Consider the following 21,843-nt stretch of genomic DNA (forward strand, 5'->3'; position numbering starts at 1 on the left):
AGCAAGTCCCAGCTGCCAGGCTCAGGCCAGCCACACGGGGCCTCACGGGCAGAGATCCATGCTTGTTTAATGTTTTGCTGTTGCCCTCCTGAAAGTCTTAATTTTTTTAAAACAACGGGCCCTGCTTTTTCATTTTGCACTGGGTCCTGCAAATTAGGTAGCTAGTCCTGGCCAGAGACCTCGGAGGTTGTCCACCCTGATCCCCACCATATTTCAAATGATGAAGCTTGACTTCCCCGTCCAGTCTTCTTTGCGGGATGGCAATTGTTACTTAATCATGGATTTCCCTCTCCTGAGCAATGACAAATCTTCAAATCCATTCTTTCCTGGGTGTGGTGGATGCTCTTGGTGCTTCACCCAGATCCCTTCTACTCTGCCAATGAACTCATCCTCCAGCTGCTGGGTTGGCTGCTTACAGCTGCCCTCTTTTGTGGAAAATTGCCCTTGTAGAATGGAGAATGGAGGCCCTATCTTGGGAAGTTACTCCACTCCCAAGTCAAAGAATACTGATACCAGTTACAAAAGGCTGGTTCGACTCTGCAGTGTGGTTTATGCTCCAGAGCCATTCTCCTGTGGTCAGGCCAAGGCTCGGCGTTGAGACTCTCTACCTGCTCAGCATTTCTCTTTTCCCCATTCTGCTTCACTCCTTTCACAGGTGTTTCCTGATGTGCACTCCCTCAAAAAAATTACTCAATGCCTGTCTGGGTTCTGCTTCTAAGATAATGGGTTTAACTTCAAAATCTTTATAACACAGAGCATCAGATTCTCAAAATAGTAAGTTCTACTACTGGGTCTATCACAAACTTATTTTAAGAAAATCACCCAAGCCCTCTGCTGACAGAAAAGATAGTCCCTAAAGGCATTCCAGCCTCATCCCCTTGCTCACCTGGCAAGCCAATCCCACAGGAGTCAGATCAAGGACAGTTGAACAACATTCCCTTCAAAGGAAAGGCACTTAGAACCACCCTACTCTCTCCAATTTTATTATAGGACATATTGGGGACAGGTGAGGGAAGTGGCAGAGGGGTGACAAAGCAGTTGGGGGCCCTCCCCCACCATGTGCTTGGAGGTCAGAGGCATCTGATAAGGATGCAGAAAGCCCAAACAATCAGTGCCTTTCTGCCACCCATGCCCGGAAGCACTGAGACGGACTTAGGGACCTTCCCTCCTTGTAAAGGGCATGAAAACACTGCCTCCCAGGACATACAGAACTTGGCGGAGCTTGCTAGCTCCTGCCTCATTAGGTCTGGAGATCAGAGGGGAATGAGACATTTAGGTTTGAAAAGCTTTCTTTTTCACTTCAGTGAAAACAGGCAGGGGAGAGAAGTGGGGGGTGCAGTGTAAAACAAAATATTCCACAATCAACTCTGGCTGAATCTCAATTCTACCATTGAGTTACCTTGGGCAAGTCACTTCATTTCCCTGAGACTCAGTTTCTTTATCTGTAAAATGGGAAGTTAATATCTGCCTCACAGTTTTGTTGTGAGGATTCAATGAGAAAATACATGTAATCTTAAAAAGTGCCTCAGATAGAGAAGGCTCACTGTGGATACTCCAATAGCAGGCAGGGGAACTAACAGATGGGAGGCCAGGGAATGTGTCTGAGGAAATGTCTGCCTGCCTTCCTCTCCCAGGTTTAAGAGTGAGCCCCTGTGAGGCAGGAGTGGAGGAGCAGGCTTGGCTCCAAGACCTTAATGAAAGCCCCCTTGTGGGGCCCCTCGTGGGCCTGAGTGGAGGACAAGGACAGAGTTGGGGTACACCGACTGTTTTTAAAAAGCTAGAAGAGAAGGAAGAGAGGAATATTTCTTCCCATAGGTGCACCTGCAAAGACATCAAGCTGGATCCATCTAGGATTTCAGATCCAGCCATCATGGGGCAGCTGCTAGGGGAAACTATCGTCCCTTCCTTCTCCTCAGTGCTAGGGTTATCAAAAATACCTACAAACTGTGAGAAAGTTCACATAGAAAACACTTTTCTACATGTATAAAAAAGAGAATGGCTGTAGTCAGTGGCGTGGGATGGGAACCAAAGCCCTAAGAGTGGCCAAGGAGGGCCAACGGCCACCCAATGGTGGACAAGCTGGTCTGGCCTCCCTGACAGCTGGACAGTGCTGGCTCTGGGGAGGCTGTGTTCATTGGCAGGGCTACACATCTGTGGAGCTGAGGTCTCAGGGGAAGGAGGCGACATGGGCTCTGGCTCCAGCAGTCCTACTGTGACGCTGTGCTGGGACAGGCAGTCGGCGTGCCTTGGGCCTGGGCCTCAAGACCCTTCAGTGGAGCCCCTTGCTAGGGCAGAAGCCTATTTCACACTAACCCTTCCCAGACATCTGGCCTCCAGCCAGTCCCAAACAGGTTCTGGCGTCCTGCCATTAGGTTGGATAGACTGGTCCGGGGAGCCGAAGTCTGGGGTACAACATGACTTCCCCTTCTGCAGGAGGGTTCTGCCAGAGCCTCCACATGGCGGTCTCAGCTGAGACTGGTCCCACTGGGGACCCCAGGCACAGGAGGGCAGTCAAGGCTGTGGCCAGGAGGAAGGCTCCAGAAAACCCAGAGTACTTCTCTGGCTCTCTCTTCCCCCTGATCCATGCCAGGCCTTCCTGATGTTCCTTTTGGGAGGGGGTGAAAGGAGAAAGGGGTGGCCCTGTTTTCCTAGCACCCACTCTTCCCTGTTCTTCACCCCACAAGGGCCTGGACTATGTGCCTGAGAGGGTGAGGTCCAGGGAAATCACCCCAGGCTTTGTTTTGTGGGGGTGTCCCAAACAGCTTCCAGAGCCGGGCTGATGGTGGCAGCTGGAGCTAGAGACTCACCCATCCAGTCAGCCCAGGCACCCCCTTGTCAACCCCCAAAACCCCAAAACAGAGGCAAAGCTAGGAGGGCCACCCTTGGTTGACCCCCGACCTCACAGGCAGCCTGGGAGTGGAGGGCGTGGGAGTGCCTGACGTTTGAAATAGACGAGGATCACTCTGGCTCTGGGGCCCCGGGGCCTGTGCATCAGCGCTGGGGGCCTTACTTTCCAGCAGCCCCAGGCCTGGGGAGGCAGGCACACTAGGGCTGGAGCAAGGGCAGGCCGCGCCGAAGGCCCTCCTTCAGGAACTGCATGTAGGTGGCCGTGGATGGGTCTTCAAAGGTAGATGAGAAGCTGAAGACATTGTTCTCGACATCCTCGGGCTTCATGGAGGTGATGTCCAAGAAGTAGTTGGCGTTGATGTGGTGGACCTGGGAGAAGGACTGGGTGAGGAGAGTGGGCCCACAGAGGCCCACGGCCCCTCTGCTCCCTGTCCGCTCAGGCTCCCTTTGGAGAAGCGGCCAGTCTCAGGCCTCGATTGTCCTCACTTTGAGGGGGGTGGCAGACAGGCAGGGCAGCTCTGAGTACCGTCGGAACCTGACCCTGGTTCCTGCCTCTGCTCACACAGGGCCCTCTGACCACAGAGCTTCTACACCTCATCTGCCCACGGGCGAAAACCTAACGCCTTTCAATACCATCTTTTGCTCACCCCCACTCCCATGACCCCTCTTCTCCTCTGCTCCCGTGACCCCTGAACTCCATACTGCCGTTTGGCAGGAGAGCCGGAGACGCTGAGGCTCACAGGCAGGCCTGGTTCAAAGCCAGCTCACTTGTGCAACTTTTGTCAAGTCTTGGACTTTTTGAGCCTCAGTTTCCTTGTCTGTAAAGTGGGCATTTGTGATCATCTAGCTCCCAAAGCTGCTGTGAGAATCCAATGAGAGGATGTGTGTGCATGCTTGTGTAAGGGGCCCTTAGGGCGAGGTAGGGTCTTGAAGCTTGGCTCGGCTTGGTGCGTCCCCAGCTCCTCTCTGCCTGTCACAAGGCCTGGCTACTCCCTCTTTCTATCCCAGGGCTGGCCACAATGGTCCAAGGTGAGCTGGGACAGGCCATTTCCTGTCCACTCGGGCCATTTCCAGGCCATTTCCTGTCCACTCTGCTGCTACACTGTGCCCACTGCTGCCTGGTTCCCAAAGTGCTGTTGGGTCCCCCTTCCTGTGGGAGCATCCTGACACCTGCACAAGGCAGGCAGAGTGGGCCTCAGGATTCCTATTTTACAGACAGGATAACTGAGGCTCAGACTGGCTGAGACCAACACAGAAGTGGTGGAGTCAGACCCGAAGCCTGAGGAGGTGTGCGAGGCCAGGCCCTGGCTGGCTGCCTCCTCTGACCCCAGGTGCCTGGCCCCAGGCGCTGTCCTACCACAGTGCCATTGGGCAAGCAGACCATCATCTCCACGGGGAAGCTGTACTTCTCCAGGTGCAGGTCAGCCAGCTTCTTGTGGGAAGGGTTCTCCTGGTTGTTCTGTGGGGACAGTTGGGCATATTCCTGAGGCCGCAGCCCCCAGCATTGTCCCAGGGGCTTCCGAGTGGCTGTTTCCACCCGCTCTCCACTCACCTGCAGGTCCTCCAGCTCCTTCACCAGGGACCAGGTGCTAATGAAGCTCTCATTGAGGAGGGCAAGGATGGGCGAACTTTCCAGGACGGTCTCCCGGAGAGTCCGCCCTGAACCTGTTCACGGAGAGGCAAGGGCAGAAGAGTGAGGCCCCCCCATGTGTCTTACTGGGTTTCAATCAGCACTAACCCTCAGGGATTACAGAATGGTCTGTGCACCCAGGTGAAACAGATTCAAAGAGCCTGTAGGTGCTGAATAAATGGTAGCTGTAATTCACATCCATAACACACTGGCATCCAGGGTTGAGGTTTTGGGCGGAGGCCTACCTGGCCCAGGGACTGGTAGTCTTAAATCCACTAAACTCTGTCCCCAGGGCCTATGTACAGACTATTCTTCTCCTGCTCATTCTTCAGAGTCTCAGCTTAAATGTCACTCCGCTAAGAAGCCTTCCCGACTCCCCCAGTCACACACGCTTGTGTCACTCTGGACTCTCCACGCTCGTACTTAGCCAGCGTCTGCCTTCTGCATTACACTGTGCGCTCCCCAAGGACAGGACCACTTCCGACTTCCTCTCTGCAAGGCTCCAGGAACTAGCCTATGGCTTGGCACAGGAGGTGCCCAGGATGTTTGCTGATCGACTGCATGAGGACGGGCTCACTGTTTCACTCATCTTTGTACCCACTGTCTGGTTCTCAAAGCACTTTGCCCCCGGTAGGTCTTTGGTGGCTTTCCTGAACAAGTGAACGCCTGCCCAGCCTCTGGCACTAGTTTTCTCTCTCACTTGTGTGTCACACTTTACAGAGCACAGGCACGTTCACATCCATTTTCACAACTCTGGGAGGCAAGTGTGTTATCTCTCCTTCACTACTGACAAAACTGAGGCTCAGGAAGGGGCAGTCACTTGGCCAAGGTTTCCAAACTGAAAAGGCTGAGCCGGGCTCTTTCTACCGCTGCATGCAGCTGCTTCCTGTGAGCTCAGCGCACGCCCCTGAGTCCCTCAGGCTCCACCAGGAGTGCGAAGGGTGAAGTGTCTCCCCCATCCTCTCCTTGGACGGGCCGGGTCGCCCTCACCTCAGCAGGACTGGTCATCCAGAGCGCCCCACAGCAGGATTGAGTGCACCAGCTTGTTCTTGGCCTTCGCTTGTTCGAAGGCCTCAGTGAACGGCAGGTAGGTGACCTGCGGCCAAGCGGAGACGGAGAGAAACTGCTGGCTATGGCCAGGGTCCCATCAGGGGACGAGTGTATAACATGTATGTGTGTGCAGTATGTGTGTACACACATGTGTGTTTGCAATGTGTGTAGTATGTATAGCATGTGTATACATGCATGTGTTTGGAATGTGTATGTACTGTGTATATTATGTGTGTACACACATGTGTGTTTGCAATGTGTGTAGTATGTATAGTATGTGTATACGCACATGTTTGTAGTATGTGTGTAGTATGTATGGTATGTGTAATCTGTGTGGTATGTATAGCATGTTTATATACATGCATGTGTGTAATGTGTACATGTGTTGTGTGCACATGTGAGGGAGGTTGCTGAAATGGGGGACGCCTCCTCCAAGTTCCGATGGCAAAGGGTTGGCTCCCCGGGCCCCACTAGGCCCTGCAGGGAGGCAGCCTCAGCAGCAAGCCCTGCACAACGCCCAGAGCCCTGTGCCCACCTGCCGTTCCCACAGCTCCAGCCCCAGCCCCATAGAGCCTGGCCCTGCCCTCACCCCTGCCCAGCCTCACCTTCTTAAAGGGGTACATGGCCACCTCCAGGCGCCGGGCGGCCTCCTCCCAGCTCAGCTCCTGCCGCCACTTGATCTCCTCAAACACAAACTGGAGGGGCTCCCCTGAGGGCAGCCGGCTGTCAATCATGTTGCCATCCTCGTCCAGGATCACGGAGGGTACTGAGGGGCTTGTGGCCTCCAGCTCCATCTAGGCCAGAGGTCAGTGAGGGATGACATCAGTGAGGGATGTCACAGAGATGGGCCCTGAGAGACCCTCAAAGATCCCCCACTCACTGCACAGGTGGGGACACTGAGGCCCAGGGAAGGGCAGTAAGTCTGGGACAGAGCCAGGGCCCAGCCAGGGCTCCTTCCACTGCGGGAAGCCGTCTGAGGGCCATGGCAGATGCTGTGTGCAGGAACAGGTGGCTTCCCAGAATCCTGTATTGGGTACAGTTGGGCTCAGCCTGCCAGGAGCTCTGTCTTGCATCGTGGACTTCCCTGAGTCTCCTTGCCAGCTGGGCAGAGAGGCCTGGTGACAGCCTTGCCGCTGAGCCCCGCCTTCTTCCTAAGTGGGTGGGGCCATCTGGGCGCTCACCTGGGGTATGTAGCCGATGTCCACCTCCATGTTGCTGCTCTCACTGGCACCGTACAGCCACTCCATGTCCACATTCAGAGACCTGGGGACAGGCGGCCAGAGCAAAACACCACCATCAGCAAGGCCCATGAACCACACGTCCACATTATCTCGCTGAAATCGCACAACTGTCCCCATTTTACAGATTAGGACACTGAGGCTTGGAAAGCTGAACCCAAGGTCTCAGAACTGCTGGGACTCTGACTGCAGAGCCTGGGCCCTTTCCTCTCCCTGGGCTGCTCTTCTTAAGGCACTGCGACCACACCACCCTCCACTGGCCCAGCCTTTACAGTTCACAAAGTGCTTTCAGATCCATGTCTGCCCTTGACCCTTCCAGGTAGAGCTCATCCAGGACACAGAGTGGGTCAGGAGTGAAAACCTGGCACTGTCATCCCGCAGGAAGTCTAGCCTAACCAGGTGCCATCTGTGGATCTGCCACATGGGGGCGCGCCAGGACTGACAACAAACCACTCTGGGCAGAGGGAGCTGGGTACCCTCAGAGAGGGTCAGCGGTCCCTGGGGCCTGGTCCTGGGGCTGGTCATTTGCCCCTCTCCTGTTTCACCCAGTCCAGGACCCCCTCTCCAATCCTGGGATGGAGGCAATGTAAGCTGGGCTGAGCCTGTGGAGCACAGGTGCTTGCTTGCTTGCGGAGGGGAGGCAGAGAAGTAAAGCTCGTTCTTTCTCATTTTCCCTGTGGCTCAGGATGCTCCCTCCCTCCAAGGAGGGAGAGGAAGCCACTCATTTCTGGGGGCAACTTCCTCATTCTAGGTTATCCCAACCAGCCCCTTACTCCTGCCCAGGAGCCAGACTCCCATCTAGCAAATGAGGAAACTAAGCTGCAAAGAGGGCCAGGGCCTACCCACGGCACTTTCCCACCATGCAGCCCGCTGGCGCCATGGCTGAGACTTAACTATGGGCTTCTCAGGCCTCAGCCTGGGTTTTGTCCCTGTACAGTCAACAGCCACTTGCTGTCAGGGGTGAATCTGGAAGAGCCTTGAAGCCTGGGTCTCTAGGTCCCCTGACGAGAGGCTGACCATGAGCAGGTCACGCAGGCAGGCAGGTGGCGGCCACAGAATGGTCCCAGAAGCCCCCTGAGGCTCTGTGGCAGCAACTGCAGCCAGTGGAGGGCCTGCCCCCAGGCCTTTGTACGTGCTGTTCCCTCTGCCTGGCTAAACCTTCCTCACTCCCCAGGTGTCTGCTTCTGAAAGCAGATGTCCCTTCCTCTGAGAAGCCTTTCTGGACCCCAACCAGCCAAGTCCCTGCCCACCTGCTGGTCTCCCCCTAGGGTGGCATGAGCAGGCTGTGGTTAGGGGTCTGTCGGGGTCCAGAGTGGGATGAGAGTGGGAGATCCCAGCTTCAGGGAGGGGTGCTGCTGCACTGGGCCCTAAGCACCGCATTGGGGCCAGGCCCACGTAGCATCTGGGACATACTTGTCGGATGATGCAGTAACCTTCCTCCACCTGCCTCAAGCTGCCTCCTCCAGGGTCAACTCTAGGTCCCTCCCAAGAGGGCGTACGGGCCTCTCCCAAGTGGGGTGGGTCTGGGGCGCAAAGCAGGGGCAGAGACTGAGGGGTCTCAGGGCACCTGCATCAGACCCTGGAGCCAGGGGATGGGTCCTACCGGGCCAAAGATCCTACCTGTGGTTGGGCACAAACAGCCGGAAGTCACGGACGTGGGTGGCATCTTTGGAGAGGATGATGTGGCCGGTGAACTGGCCAGGTGAGAACCAGAAGGGGAAGTCAGGCGGCTCACTGAGCTGGAACTCGGCGTGGATCCTGGGGAAGGAGCCCAGCTGGCAGCAGCCCCCCTGAGCTGGAGCCCGCCCTCTGACTTCGGCCCCAATGCCTGGGAACCCTTGGCCTGACTGTGTGGAGGAGGGCTAGGCAGGCGGGAAGGACAGTGTGTGGGGCAGGGAGAAGGCACGAGGCCCTCCAAGGGCTGCCCATCCGCAGAAGCCCTGCCCGACTCCTGAGCTCTCACAGCCTCTCAAGGGCGTGTGCAACCTGGTGTCACAGCTCTACACACCGCTCTTCTTGTGGATGACAATCACAGCCAGCAGCCCTGTGCTAAGCACGCTCTGTGCGTTTTCCCTGCCTCCTAAGAAGTTACCTCCATCCTGATGTACACATGAGACAACCGGGGCTCAGAGAGCCACAGCTGCTTAGGCCAGAGCAGGCTGGAAACTGGTGGAGTGGGGGCTTGGAGCTGTGCTGTGCCCTGCAGTCCCAGGCTTCGGGCGGGAGGCAGGAAGGGGGTGTGAGGGCCGCTCACCGGAACATCACGGTGTAGTAGAAGTCGCTGATGGCAGTCAGGCAGGCGACCGCCCCCTGAGGGGCAAAGCGGGTCTTCACGAAGGGCCGCGGGTGGAACATGCTCAGGAGCCGGTGGATGATGACCTGGGGGGATGGCAGTGGGACCCCAGGATGGCTGGCCTGGCCCTGCTGGGCCCGGATCCCCTAGCTGAGGGTCCGCTGTGAACCTGCAGGCCTAAGGGCCAGGGTGGGGGTGGGTCCAGAGGGGGATTGAGAGCAGTGGGGCAGCATGGGGGTCCAGGTGCAGATGAGAGGGGCTGTGCCTGAGCTGCCCTCACCTCCTTGCCCTTGGGCGGTGGTGGGTAGAAGCGGTTGTTGGACAAATAGCCGGTGAAGACGCTCAGCTCACTGGGGATGATCCACCAGGGCTCGCCCAGCTCCACTTGGCCCCGAGGTGGAAGGAAGGGCCGGAAGTGGCGGGCGGCAAACACAGCACGTGGCAAGGCTGCAGTCGTCCAGTTGCGGAGGCCGGACAGGGCCAGGCGGGAGACCTGGAGCAGGAGAGAGCCAAAGCTCTGGGACAAGAGAACCACGACTTTGGGGTCCCCTGTCCCATGCATGGATGGAGGTCTCCCTCGAGCCGAGCCAGGCCACAAGCTGAGGGAGCAGAGGGACTCAGGGAAGGCTCCTACCCTGGTGGTGGCCACAGGTCTGGCACTGTCCTGCCAGAGCCCAGGCTCATCTCACCCTCCTTGGCCTCCTGTCCAAGAAGTTGTGCCCCTGCAGGCCAGTTAGGCCCAGCCCAGGCCAGAGCAGCTCGCTGGAGGGCAGGGTCATTGAGGGAGCTGGAGGGCCACCCAGGACTAGAACAAGGGGCAGAGGGAGCCTTCCTCACCCCCTCAATCTGCCTTGCTTTCTGCTCCCTGATCCCTTCTCCAGGTCTCCTCCTTGAGGAGACTAACTCCTCCTGACAAGGTCCGAGTTTGGGTTTGGAGCTAAGTCTGAGGAGGGAAGTAGTAACTACCTTTTGGGTGAAATCTCCAAGGTTAAGAGCAGGATGAGACCTCAGACAAGAGGAACGCCCTTCCCCACAGAAACTACCGTGTGCCACATTAGCCGGGCACCTGGGCAAACAGCCTGCCCTGAGCCATTTCCCCGTCAGGAACCCGCCTCACTTCTGTCTGATATGCTGCTGGGCAGAAGAGAGCATGGGTCAGAGACTGCAGGCCCGCCTGCACGCCTGTCTGGAGCATGCGGGGCCCCTGGCGGAAGCTCTCCCTTCCGTAGCTCTCCCTGCCCTTCTGGGCTACAGGCAGGAGTCCTGCTGAGGCATCAGCCACCAGGACAGTGAGTGCCTGGCACCCCTCAGGAGTGCTCAGCCCCAGGGAGCTGCCCTCATCTTTGACAGCAGCAGGTGCCCTCTCTCCCCCCCACCTCCATGGTGGTGGGGGCCCAGGCTCAGCGGGAAGTAGAGGTGGGAGGAGAGAGGTGCAGGGCGATCCCACTGAGGGGTTTGAACAGGCAGGTCCTCAAAGCAGGGCTGGCTGTGCAGGGCCCGGCAGAGCCCGCCCGCCTGCTGGGTCCAGCTCATGGGCTTGGTGAGCCCCAGCAGGGGAGCTGTCTGCAAAGGAGGGTGGGCTCTGTAGGACTCTGCGAGGGCGGCCAGGCTGGGGTGCTGCTCGTGACCCATCTGCCCCGTCAGTGCACATTCTCACCGCTCTGCAGGGGACTCATCTGCTCAGACAGATCCAACCCCCACTCCAGGCTCATCACCACCAAACCCATCCCCACCCAGCGCTTTCCATGGAAGGTCAAACCTGTGTTTCGAACCACTTGGTGAACTCTCCCCCAGATATCCGCCAGGCACCTCAACTTCAACATGTCCAATCTGACCTCATTTCCTCCCCATCAGACCCGCTTCCTTCCTCCAGTTCCCATGGAGCAAACGGTCACCATACACCTCGTCACCCACCAGACCAACTCCCGCCACCACTCGCACCCCCCCACACACACTTTGCGTTAGTAGCCACGCCCTGCCCTGCTCCTTTTCTGGCCCCCTTTCAGGCTGTCCTTCCACCATCACCACTGCCTCCCTGGTCTGCCCACCCTCCGCCTCCCAGGAACTGGTCTTCCTGCCTCCCATTTCGTGCCAGCTGCCAGCCTGGAAAGCATAGATTTGATGAGGGAACTCTCCTATTTCAACATCTGCTATGGTGTTTTGCTGCTGCAGAATGAAGGCCAAGGTCAGACAACAGAGGCCCTTCGAGGTCTGGCAACTTCTCTTCCAGCCCCACAGACCAGGATGCGCTGCGTGTCCCACGTACCCGGGGTCCAGCCACACCCATTCCCTGCCCTCGGTTGACCGGTCTGGCACTTTCTGCCTTCAGGTTGAAGTGACATTTCAGCTGAGATGTAGAAGCTGAGTGGGTGTGGGCTGGGCACGGGGAAAACGTTCCTGCCCGAGGGAATAGCACAGAGAAGGCTCACAGTTAGAAGAAAGCCTGGATGCCTGGCGTGTTTGGAATAGAGAAAGCAGAGTGGAGAGAGCAGGAGAGAGGGTGGGAGAGGCAGGCATCTGGGGCTGCCTGGGTCCCATGATAGGCCGGAGACCTTGTCCACAGGACCTCGGTCGGAGAAGGCAGCATAGCATTTGTCAGGTGCCCTCCCCACTCCACGGCCTGTCAAGGGCAGAACCTCAGGGCATGCTCATCGGAGTTCAACAGAGCACTTGTCAGGTGCTGGGCATTGTGCTGGGGACCTGGGGATACACAAATGTGGGGGGACACAAGCCTGGGCCTCAGCAAACTCCGCCGGGATGGGGGAAAGATGCCGCCTGGATGGCGGCTGCCTCAACAGTCTGGTGCGCCTGTCTTTCCTCCAACCAGAGCCTTCCTACCTGGCCACGCACTTCTCCTGACAGATGTCACTTCTCCAGGAAGCCATCACAGATCCCCCATCTGGGTTAGAGGCTCATGCTTATCCTTCCTGCCTCCCCCACCAGACTGTGTGGCTGGGCAGCAGGGATGGCATGGACCCCTAAGGGCTGGCACATTGGGTGCAAAGAGGGCAGCTGGGAAAGGAGGGAAGGAAAGAAGAAAAGAGGAACACAGACCCATTCTCAGGTGGCAAGTGCACACAGACGATCCTCTTGTCTGTGACCCACCTGTGGGGCCCCCTCCATCCCCATACAACTTACCCCCAGGAACCCATCTTTGCTCTTGGTCATGGACTCCGGGAGCAGTGGCTGGAATCGGGCTTCTATGGTGAGTGTCTCCTCACTGGGGTCAGGGGGCAGCTCCTCCTCCTCGTAGCTGGCCGTAGGAGTTGCCCCTATAAGACACAGATCGCTGGAGGTGGGGGGCCTGCTGGTGACTAAACTAGCTGGTGACTAAGGGAGCCAAGCTTGGAGCTGAGGGTAACAGTTACAATTGCCAAAGTAACAACCAATATGTGTCACATTTTAGTTGCAAAGTAGCAAAAGTGAGGCAGATACAACATTACTACCAACTCTGTTTTACAAATGAGAAAGTAGAGGCTCAGGGAGGTGAGGTTACTTCTGGAAGGTCACACGGCTAGGTAGTGGGGGAGTCAGAATTCCAACCGAGGCCTATTTTACTCCAAAGCCACAATTAGCCCCAACCCTCTTCTGGGGGAGTAAAGATCTCAGTTTCCTCTAAAGCTCAGGAACCAAATAATCTGAGTTCCAATGCCAGCCCCATTTCTCACCAACTGTGATTGGCCAGTGGCTTGTTATGATTAAGTGAGATAATCCCTCACTTAATCGCATCAGGCCTGGTGCAGAGTCAGCACATAATAAGTTTTAGCTGTGCTACTATTACCAGAGGTTTCATTGTCTGGCAGGAAGCTGGAGCTCAAACCTAATTCTCCTGACACCAGCCAGTGCTCTTTCCACCAGGCCAGGCTGGCTGCAGAAAGGCCATTCTCACTTTGTCCTTCCCTTTGTCTTCCAAATCAAGTCCCAGATGAATTTGGTGCTGGGCCCTCCAAAGGTGGCATGTGGGCAGGCAGCTGCTTCTCCCAGCTGGGATTCTCAGCATTAAAGAGAGAAGCTACTTTCCTGGGTTGGGAGAGAACGCACTGGCTGGGCATTGTCCGCCCAGCTCCACGTTGGGGTCACTCCATTTCCTGGACCATTTGGGGCAAATCCCTCAGTCTCTCTGAGCAATGGAGTCTATGTTGCCATGTGTGTCCCCGTAAGGGGGTCTCGTGAAGAAACAAGCAATGCTTGGAGAGGCGCTGTCATGGTACTCAGAGCAATGAATGAAAACAAGAAACAGAATCAGGCATCTTTGTTGTCACAGAAGAGCACTGGTTTGGGAATGAGGAGACTCGCTTCTCTCTGATATGCTGGGTGGCCCCATTTCCCAGTCTGTAGAAGGCGGGTGGAGCTGGCAGTGGCTGGTCTTGATTCCTCAGATCTCTTTCTGCTCAGAGATCTACCAAATTTGTAATCTTTCAAGTGTGGAGGAAGTTGTGATGAAGGTTTAAGGGAGAAATGAAGCCTATTTCAAAACGGGTGACTAGTAGGAGGGTGGGGCCCCAGCAGGCGTGGGAATTATCACATCTGCTCTCCCAGAGCAGGTTAGTGGTACAGAGACTAGGCTTGACATTCGTGGACAGACTGACAGACTGAATGGGTGCATTTGAAGCAGTTCTTACTCAGAATCATCAGAATTACCCAGGATGCCATTTTAAACCACAAATCCCAGAGCAGACCTCAGACCCACTGAGTCAGACTCTTAAGGTGCTAGAATCAGCCCTTTTAATTAGCTCTCCCCAGTGGCTCCTGATGCAAATCCCTGTTCTGAAGAATCACTGTTATGTCTGCATTTGCAACAAATCTTTGCAAAAAATGGGCAATCTGGAAACCTAAGGAAGGGAACAGTACGAATGTGCAGGGTTATTAGTCTGCTTGCTTATTCAATTGTTTTACTGCTGTCACAGATAATTATTAATAATAATGCCCAGCATTGTATGGCCCTTTGCTTTTTTGATAAAAAATGTTTTATTTCCTGACTTATAAGTAACATTTGCTTATTCTAGACAATTTCTAAAACTTTCAAGGTATAAAGCAGAAAATGAAACACTCATAACTGTACCAACTAGAGAGACTGCTTTTATTTGCTGCTTAGATTTGGTGTTTTGGGTTTTGTTTTTTATTTTGTTTTCCCAAAACTTGGTCCAGTTTTTGCATTTACAGTGGCCTCACAGGTAACGAAGGGAGGAGTTGTTTGCCCCTAATGGTGAAAAAGATGTAGGTGAAAAAGATTAAAAGTGCCCCCAAAGCCCAGGTAGCTTAGCCAACATGTCATTATGAGGCTCACTGGCCATAGAAAAGGACGAGGAGCTTTGTGGATGCTCAGAAGAGTGTGTGAGAATTAAGAGGTCAGAGCCAATCCACACGGTGCTGACCTGTTTCCCTGCTCAGCTGCTTTCACGACAGAACTGACTGCCACTGAGACACACGCAGGTCTGCGCCAGCAAATCAGCATTTTTCATCTGACTCTCCTCCTCTGGCAGTGACCACCGGTCACTGGGCCAGCACGTGATACACCTACCCGGCCCATCCTGAGACCAGAAAACCCAGCATGGGGCTTGGATGCTTACTCGCCGATAGCAGCTGGCATCTCTTCTTGCCTTTCCCATCAATTGACCTACTGACACCGGGCAACTTGGATAACAAGTAGATGCCCAAGATCCTAAGTTCAAGAAACGTCACAAGAAATGGACACAAAGGTTGGGGTGGTGGTAAGAGAAACATTTTATAATTCATTAGATGTTTCAGCCCTTCAGTTAACAAAAAAAGAAAGGAAGGAAGGAAGGAAGGAAGAGAGAGAGAGAGAGAGAGAGAGAGAGAGAGAACACTGATTACAGGTAGGCAAAAACGGAGAGCAGAAATGGGATAGGAATCTGACAGCAGAGTTTAATGTTCAGTAATAATTGGAATAGCTCCTGTCTATTGACTATCTACTGCCTATCGGCCCCTTTGCAGATATTCTCTCTAACCCTCAAACCTGTGAGCTGGAGTGGGACCTGGAGCCAGATGGCCCCAGTTCTTATCCCGGTTCTGCATCTTTCTAGCTTGGGCAGGTCGCTGAGCCTTCCTGAGCCTCCGTCTCCCAAACTATAAACATGAGAAGAACGACTGTCCGTGTCACGGGCCATTGTGAAGATTACAGAGCTAACTCACATGAAGTGCTTAAAGTGACGTCTGGGCCTGAGGACGTGGTCAGGGAATGTTAACTAGTATGATTCACATGTGAAAAGAACAGGTGTGTGTGCGCGCGCGCCCGTACAGCTTGCTCAAACCAGCAGCTAGGTGTCAGGGCAAGGAGGACCCCAGGGCTGCCAGAACCCACAATCTTCCTTCTACCCCAGGCGGCGCTCCTGTGCAGAGCAGATGCGGTGGCCAAGAAGCTGTGGGCAGTGCCTGGGCTCCCTCCTCCCCAGTCCCCCGCCTCTTCTGGTACCTGTCAACTTCTCAGCGATGGGCCTGAACTCCTCGGGGCTGATGTACATATCCCGGTCAGTGTCCAGGGAAGAGAAGAGAAAGAGGCCTTCTGTCCCCAGGGCCTTTAGTGCTGACTCCTGCTAGGGAGGAAGGGGCTGTGCTGAGCACCCACTGGACACCATCTCCCTGAGTTCTCCACACGCCGCAGCCAATCTGCCCAAATGTCACCTCTGCGCTGCCCCAGAGCCCGTGCCCCTTCTTCACTCCGCGCCTTCATCCACTGTCCACTTTCTAAGTCCCCCACGCCCCAATCTGTGGAGTCTTCCCAGTCCCTTCTGACGTGGCCCCACCCCTATCTCCCCGTACTTGACCCGCTGTCCCTCCTGTCTCCCTCCATGCTGCCCCAGTGCTCGCAGGCCCCTCCAGACTCTGGTCCCAGCTTCACTCTATTGTTGCAGTCCGCCGTCCCAGTCCCAGTCTTGCGGACTGTCCTGCAGGGTGTTCGTGCCAGTGCCCCACCACGGCCAGTCCTTTCACCGCCCCGCCCCCATCCGTCCTTCCAAGTCTGCCCGACCTCTGGGACCTCAGTTTCTCCTCCCTGCCTTGCCGCCCTCCCGGCCCATCAGCCCCTCGGGCTGCCCTTCCAGTCCCTCCCCAGCCGCGGGCACCGTGCCCCCCCCCAGCCAACACACGCCTGCCCTCCCCCGCCGCCACCCCATCCCGGGGACCAGACCCTCGGCGAGTCCCGCCGCACCCGCCTGGACCCCCCCAAGTCTCCGGCCCCCCGCGCCCGCCCGCCGGACCTGCCGCGCGGCAGCCTGGGCCTCCGAGTGGCGGGCGTAGGCCTGGGCGGCGGCAGCGGCCGCGGCGGCGGCGAGCAGGGCCCCGAGCAGTGCCAGGGCGCGGGCGCGGCGTGGCGGGGGCGCGGGCGGCGCGGCGGGGCCGGGGCTGGGGGGCCCGCGCTCGCAGGGCCGGGCCCGGCCCATTGCGGCGGCTCGGCGGCGGCTCCCGGCGACTAGGACGCCGACCAGCGGACCAGCGAGCAGCAGGCGGGGCGGGGCGAGGGCGGGGCGGGGCGGGGGCGGGGCGAGGGGCGTGGGCGGGGCGGGGCGGGGCGAGGGCGGGGCGTGGGCGGGGCGAGGGCGGGGCGGGGCGGGGGCGGGGCGAGGGGCGTGGGCGGGGCGGGGCGGGGCGGGGCCGAGGCCGCCTCCTCCAGCGCCCCGCGCAGTGTTTGGGCGCATAGTGGCTCCGTAGGTACTGAGCCTGTCGGTGAAGGGATTCCAGGACCACCTGCCATCCCTGCCAGCTCGCTTCCTCCTTCCTGTACTTCAGTTTCCCAAACCGAAAGCAGGCCTCCTCGTCCCATGTCGCTGGCAGAGGCAGGGAGCAATTCCAGGCTGGGGACCAGGAGAAGGGAGGGGCTGGGGCAGAGGGTGGGGGGACCCGCGCGTCCTGGAGCTCACCCGGGAGTGGGGTCCTCGGCCACCAGTCCTCGTCGTGTCCACCTTTGCTGGCAGATGTGAGGGAGGCCAGAGGAGGGCACCGATGGGTACCCCATCCTCCACCCTTATCCCACCTGCTTTTACAATGCCTTCAGTCAGCTAAAGAAAAATCGCGAAGTTCAAGGGCCGGTCCTTTCATGGTCCAGCTGGAAGGCCGTCTCTGCAGATTCAGCAGGGATGGAGAATCACCTGTTCCAGCCACACGCAGCTGGTGAAGGTCCGAAACCCTCAGCTGCCAAGTCCAAGCTTTCCTCACCTGCAAAGAGTGGGATGTGGTGAGGAGGGAATACCAGGCTGGCGGGGCGGGGCTGTGAGCCACTGGCCACCCTCTGCTCTGCTGGGCCTGGCACGGCCATAGGAGTGAATTTTCCTGAGAACATTTGGCCTGCGGGGGGAGGATTGGGAATGGAGGCGTGTGGGACTTGAGAAAATCACTTCATGTCTGTCAGGTCTCCAGGAGCCTTGGCGCCCCTGGATGCTCTTCCATTACATCAAGGTTCCCAGGGCCCAGGGAGGCTCTGTCGGCACTTTCCCAGGAGAGGGCAGCAGCTACTGAAGCCTCTGGACAGGAACCCTGAGCCCAGGAGAGAGGCAGTGCCATCCTTGGAGATCACTGCCAACCCCAGTGATTGTGCACCTGTCAGATTTGGAATGTCAGCGTGATAGAGGTACTGGGTGCCCACTGTGTGCTGCCCTTGGGGTAGGGGGCTTTACATGATCTCAGTTTGTTCCTGAGCCACTCAGTGAGGATTGTTTGCCTTGTTTTTAAATGAAGGAACCTGAGTTCTGGCACCCAAGTTTATCTGAGGCCAAATCTCTTGCCATGTTACCTCCAGGGGGATGGCCAACGGACTTTTGGGGGCAGGGGCTTGCCTCTACCACCACACTGTCCTTCATGGGTAACCAGCCAGACAGCTCCACGTGGGCAGGGCCCCGTCTTCCCAGCTCCCACGCAAGACCTGGCACATGGTGGGCACTCAGTGTCTTTTGGACGAATGACTCCCAGGGACCAGGAGTTGTGGGCCCAGGACCCAGCCCTTGCCCAGTCCTCTGGCCCCATATCCTCAGAGGCAACCACTGAGGGCCTTACATCTGGTGTTGGCTTCCAAAGCCTTCCAACTGTGCCACTTCCAACTCATTACCACTAATGTTTGGGGACACCCAGCATACGGCAGATGCCATTAGAAAAGCAAATTCCATTCTATCAGGAAGCAAAGCTAACAGAGCACAAAGCAGGTTAGGAGGAAAAGATTTATGAGCCAAGGCGGTTGGAAAATAAATGAGGGAAGTTTTCTTTACCAGATTACTTTTATTTATTACACTTGCTTTTTGTTAAAGACACAGACACCCCTCCGGTCTCTGGTCCCAGGGCTGGAGAGATGTATGGGGGCGATTGGTAGGGTTATGTCTCAGAGTTCAGCAGGGTGTGGGGGATGGTTGGATCTACAAGGTTTGACTCAGGTCAGTGAGCCTCTGGGAAAAGGATCAACCTTGGGACTCAGCTCTGAGGCAACATCAGCTCTGGGCCGCTGTTAGCGGCCCAGAGGCCAGGAACAGCTGTTAGACCTGAGCAGGACTCTCTGGGCCTCAGTTTCCTCCTCTGTAAATCTTTGCCTGCAGGCTTCATCCATCAGGACTCTGTGAAGAGGAAATACAAATTGAACCTCAAACACCCTCCGCAACGCAGAGACGCCTCTCTGCCAGATTCCTGGGCAAGCTCTCAGCATCTTCCTTCAACCCTCCGCCGCTGCCTGACATCTCCCAAGACCAAACTGGTCCCTGGAAGCCCTTGGACAGACAACAAACGTTCCTCCCAATTTCTCAATTTCATAGATTCAGGGCTAATGGCAAGATGCTTGTTCAATGAGAAAGGCAGAAAATGTTTAGATTTATTGCTTTGAGAGGTTGGTCTGTCTCCTGGGCCTGGTTGACGCAATTTCTTCCAAGTTTCAGAGCATTTGTTTTAAAGAATTTTTGACAGCAGTGTTTTGCTGCACATTTACACAAGGTTTTATAGTTTACAAAGAGCATTCACATAATAACAATAAGAATCATCACTATATGTATTGAGTTCCTACACTGGAGAGTGGAGCTCAATTAACCCTTGAAATCACCCTCCCTCTCCACAGGGGAAGCAGAGGCTCAGAGAGGTTAAGAGGATCACCCAAGGTCACACAGCCTAGGGAAAAAGCAGGGTAGAGCTGAGATCAGGTCTACTTGGTTTCAGCCTGTACTTGTCCTTTTCTGTCCTGCCACTCTGCCTTTTTATCTTAAACCTTATCTAATGCATAGCGATCTGCAGATACCATGTTTCCCCGAAAATAAGACCTACCCTGAAAATATGCCCCAGTTAAGATCGTCAGCCAGATGGACATATGTAGTATGTTATGACAATGTTCCAGAAGATGACATGACTGTATTTAAATAAATGTAGGTTGTTGTACATGAAAAAATAAGACATCCCCTGAAAATATGCCGTAATGCATCTTTTGGAGCAAAAATTAATGTAAAACCCGGACTTATTTTCCGGGAAATAAGGTTTAAGACCCAGTCTTATTTTTGGGGAAACACAGTAAACAGTGAGTGAGAAAAACAAATCAAACAAAGCAAAATAAAAATTAGAGGCTTTTGCAGAAAACAGTCAAGAGGCTGGAATGTGTATAAAAATAACCAGGTGTGTTCAGGGAATCCTTGAGTGCCCAAACAACATGTTTTGTACTAAGATTATTTTTGTAACAATGGAGTGTCAGGTGGAGTGTCAGGGAGTCACTGAGCAGAGGACAGGCTTTCTAAGTTCTAAGACTGCACTATCCAAAACAACAACCAGTAACCACACACGGCTATTTACATTTAATTAAAATGAAATACAATTAAAAATTCAGTTCCTCAGTCGCACGTGCCACATTTTAAGTACTCAACACCCACGTGTGGCCACCCTATTGGACAGCATAGATAATGGGACATTTCCATGATCACAGAAAATTCTACTGAGCAGCGTTGTTCCAAGCCAGCCGCGAGCCTGCTCCTTATCCTGACTGCCCGGGAGGTGGGGGAGCTGCTGGCACAGGTAATAGACACACGTGTTTCGAGGTAGCTTCCTCTGCAGCCCAGGTGCCTATAGGTGCCATCCCAACACCTGAGTCCCTCTACTCTACTCTGGAGAGGCTGCAACTCCAGGGATCCAAACAAAAGGCAGAAGCTGAAAGAGTGGCCATTAACTGAAGCCTTGTTGCGCAAAGTGTGGTCTGAGGACCAGCGGCATCAGCGTCTCCCGGGAGGCTGTTAGAAATGTAGAATCTCGGGCTCCTCGCCAGACCCACCTGCATTTCATCAAGATCTCCAGGTGGTGCAGGTACACATTCAAGTTCAAGAAGCTCTGACTTAAGAGACAGGATGAATGAGATCAAGATATTGTTCCAAATATAGGAAACCAAGCAGATATTTTTAGATACCAAAAAAAGCATCAGCACCCTTCCCCATAGTGTGTGACTCAGCATTAGTCATAGTGGGCTGAGCATCTCTGTGCTACATGGTCAATGAGCATATTTCCAAAGACAGACCCTACCCCACCCCCCGGTGAGCTAGCCCATTGCCCATCTCTAGCACCTTCTCAAACCACAGGGGTCACCTCCCAAAGCAAAGGGAACAGAACCGTGAATCACATCCTGCATCTCAGGGATGCAGCCTTTAAATCAGATTTTCTATTTTTGCTTTTCTTTCCAATGCATTTGCCTTTTGAACTTTACATATTGCCAAAGACACAACGCAGGGCACGAAGCCAGTCTGAACAAACACACAGTCATTGAAAGGGAGGCATCTGGCAGAGGACTGGATACCCACTCCCGCCAGGGGTGTGGTGCTGTGTGCAGGCCTCAGTGCCTGAAGCCAGGGGCCAGTGAAGCTTTTAAGGAAGGAACCAACATCAAGCTGTGCTACGAAGAAAACAGGTGCAAAAGGCGGTTCCATCCGCAGCCTGGGCAAAGACGAGGCTTAAAAGAGCACAGTGGCAGGCAGACCCCAGCTGGGAAGGGGGCTCTGCTCAGGGCCTGGTTCCTGAGCGTGGATTCTGGGGCTCCTCCTTCAGCGAGGATGGCTCATTCTTTAATTCCTCTCTCCTCTCAGCTTACCTTGAGTCTTCCTTATTTTTATCCCTGGAATGGAGTTAAGTTGCTTAAATGACGATATTTCTCTACCTGCAAGGCTCCCTCTAGGGGGTGAATTTTAACATAATTCATTTTTACAACTCGCTCCCAGGGACCATGCAGAAGAAAGATACAGGGGGAGGAGAGGACAGTGACAAAGGCCCAGTGGGGCAGCCTGGAGCCTTGTAGAACTTCGAAGTGACTTAGTAGTGGAGAGACATTCCAGGAGTTGACTCGAAGAGTTGGACAAGAGAGGAAGAGGAATGGTCAAGCACGCTGTCATCACTGTCTTCATAATACTGGAAAACATCAAAGCAAGACCTGCGAATCGTCCCACTGTTTTTGCTTAACCAGCCGGCAGGTGTATTATTTGGTAGCAAACCTCATTTTTCCTCCAGTCAAGATGCCCAACCGTCCCTTAGCTGGGGGCACGTGACCCAGGCAAGGCCAATTGGAAGCTCGTGTCCCTGATGGGAGACAGTAAGATCTGGAAACATTTCGACTCGCGGGTTCTCGTGATGGTGCCTGGGGCGGCTGCGCCCTGGTTCTTGCAGCCTGGATCCCTGCCCAAATCCTCTTCCTAGTCTATCTTGAGGTCTGGCTGTTCACTCTCTTGAGATTCCATGAGCCACTCCAAGACATTTCAATAAACACTTTGTTGTTGTTGTTGTTGAACACTGCAAGGGTTTTTCCCAGGCGTCACGGATGTACAATGAACTCAATCGTA

At 55.2% G+C, this 21,843-nt stretch overlaps 1 protein-coding gene across 3 annotated transcripts; it reads right to left on the reverse strand.

Moving 5' to 3' along the window:
* Nucleotides 1-962: 962 nt before the first annotated feature.
* On the reverse strand, nucleotides 963-16,458 carry SELENON (selenoprotein N; the record flags this gene model as incomplete). Of its 3 annotated transcripts, XM_081057590.1 has the most annotated exons (13): nucleotides 969-2,605; nucleotides 3,011-3,216; nucleotides 4,205-4,306; nucleotides 4,400-4,512; nucleotides 5,468-5,573; nucleotides 6,133-6,321; nucleotides 6,709-6,790; nucleotides 8,386-8,523; nucleotides 9,020-9,144; nucleotides 9,339-9,551; nucleotides 12,197-12,330; nucleotides 15,492-15,609; nucleotides 16,276-16,458. In XM_081057590.1, 12 exons carry the CDS (start codon nucleotides 16,456-16,458, stop codon nucleotides 3,046-3,048), a joined length of 1,674 nt encoding a protein of 557 aa, XP_080913716.1. In that variant the 3' UTR covers nucleotides 969-2,605; nucleotides 3,011-3,045. The 3 variants fall into 3 exon arrangements, with proteins under 3 accessions (XP_080913717.1, XP_080913715.1, XP_080913716.1); XM_081057591.1 differs by having other exon boundaries at nucleotides 963-3,216; nucleotides 9,020-9,075; XM_081057589.1 differs by having other exon boundaries at nucleotides 963-3,216.
* Nucleotides 16,459-21,843: the final 5,385 nt, after the last annotated feature.

This window comes from Rhinolophus hipposideros (assembly GCF_964194185.1).
Source record: "Rhinolophus hipposideros genome assembly, chromosome: 8".
Lineage (NCBI taxonomy): Eukaryota > Metazoa > Chordata > Mammalia > Chiroptera > Rhinolophidae > Rhinolophus > Rhinolophus hipposideros.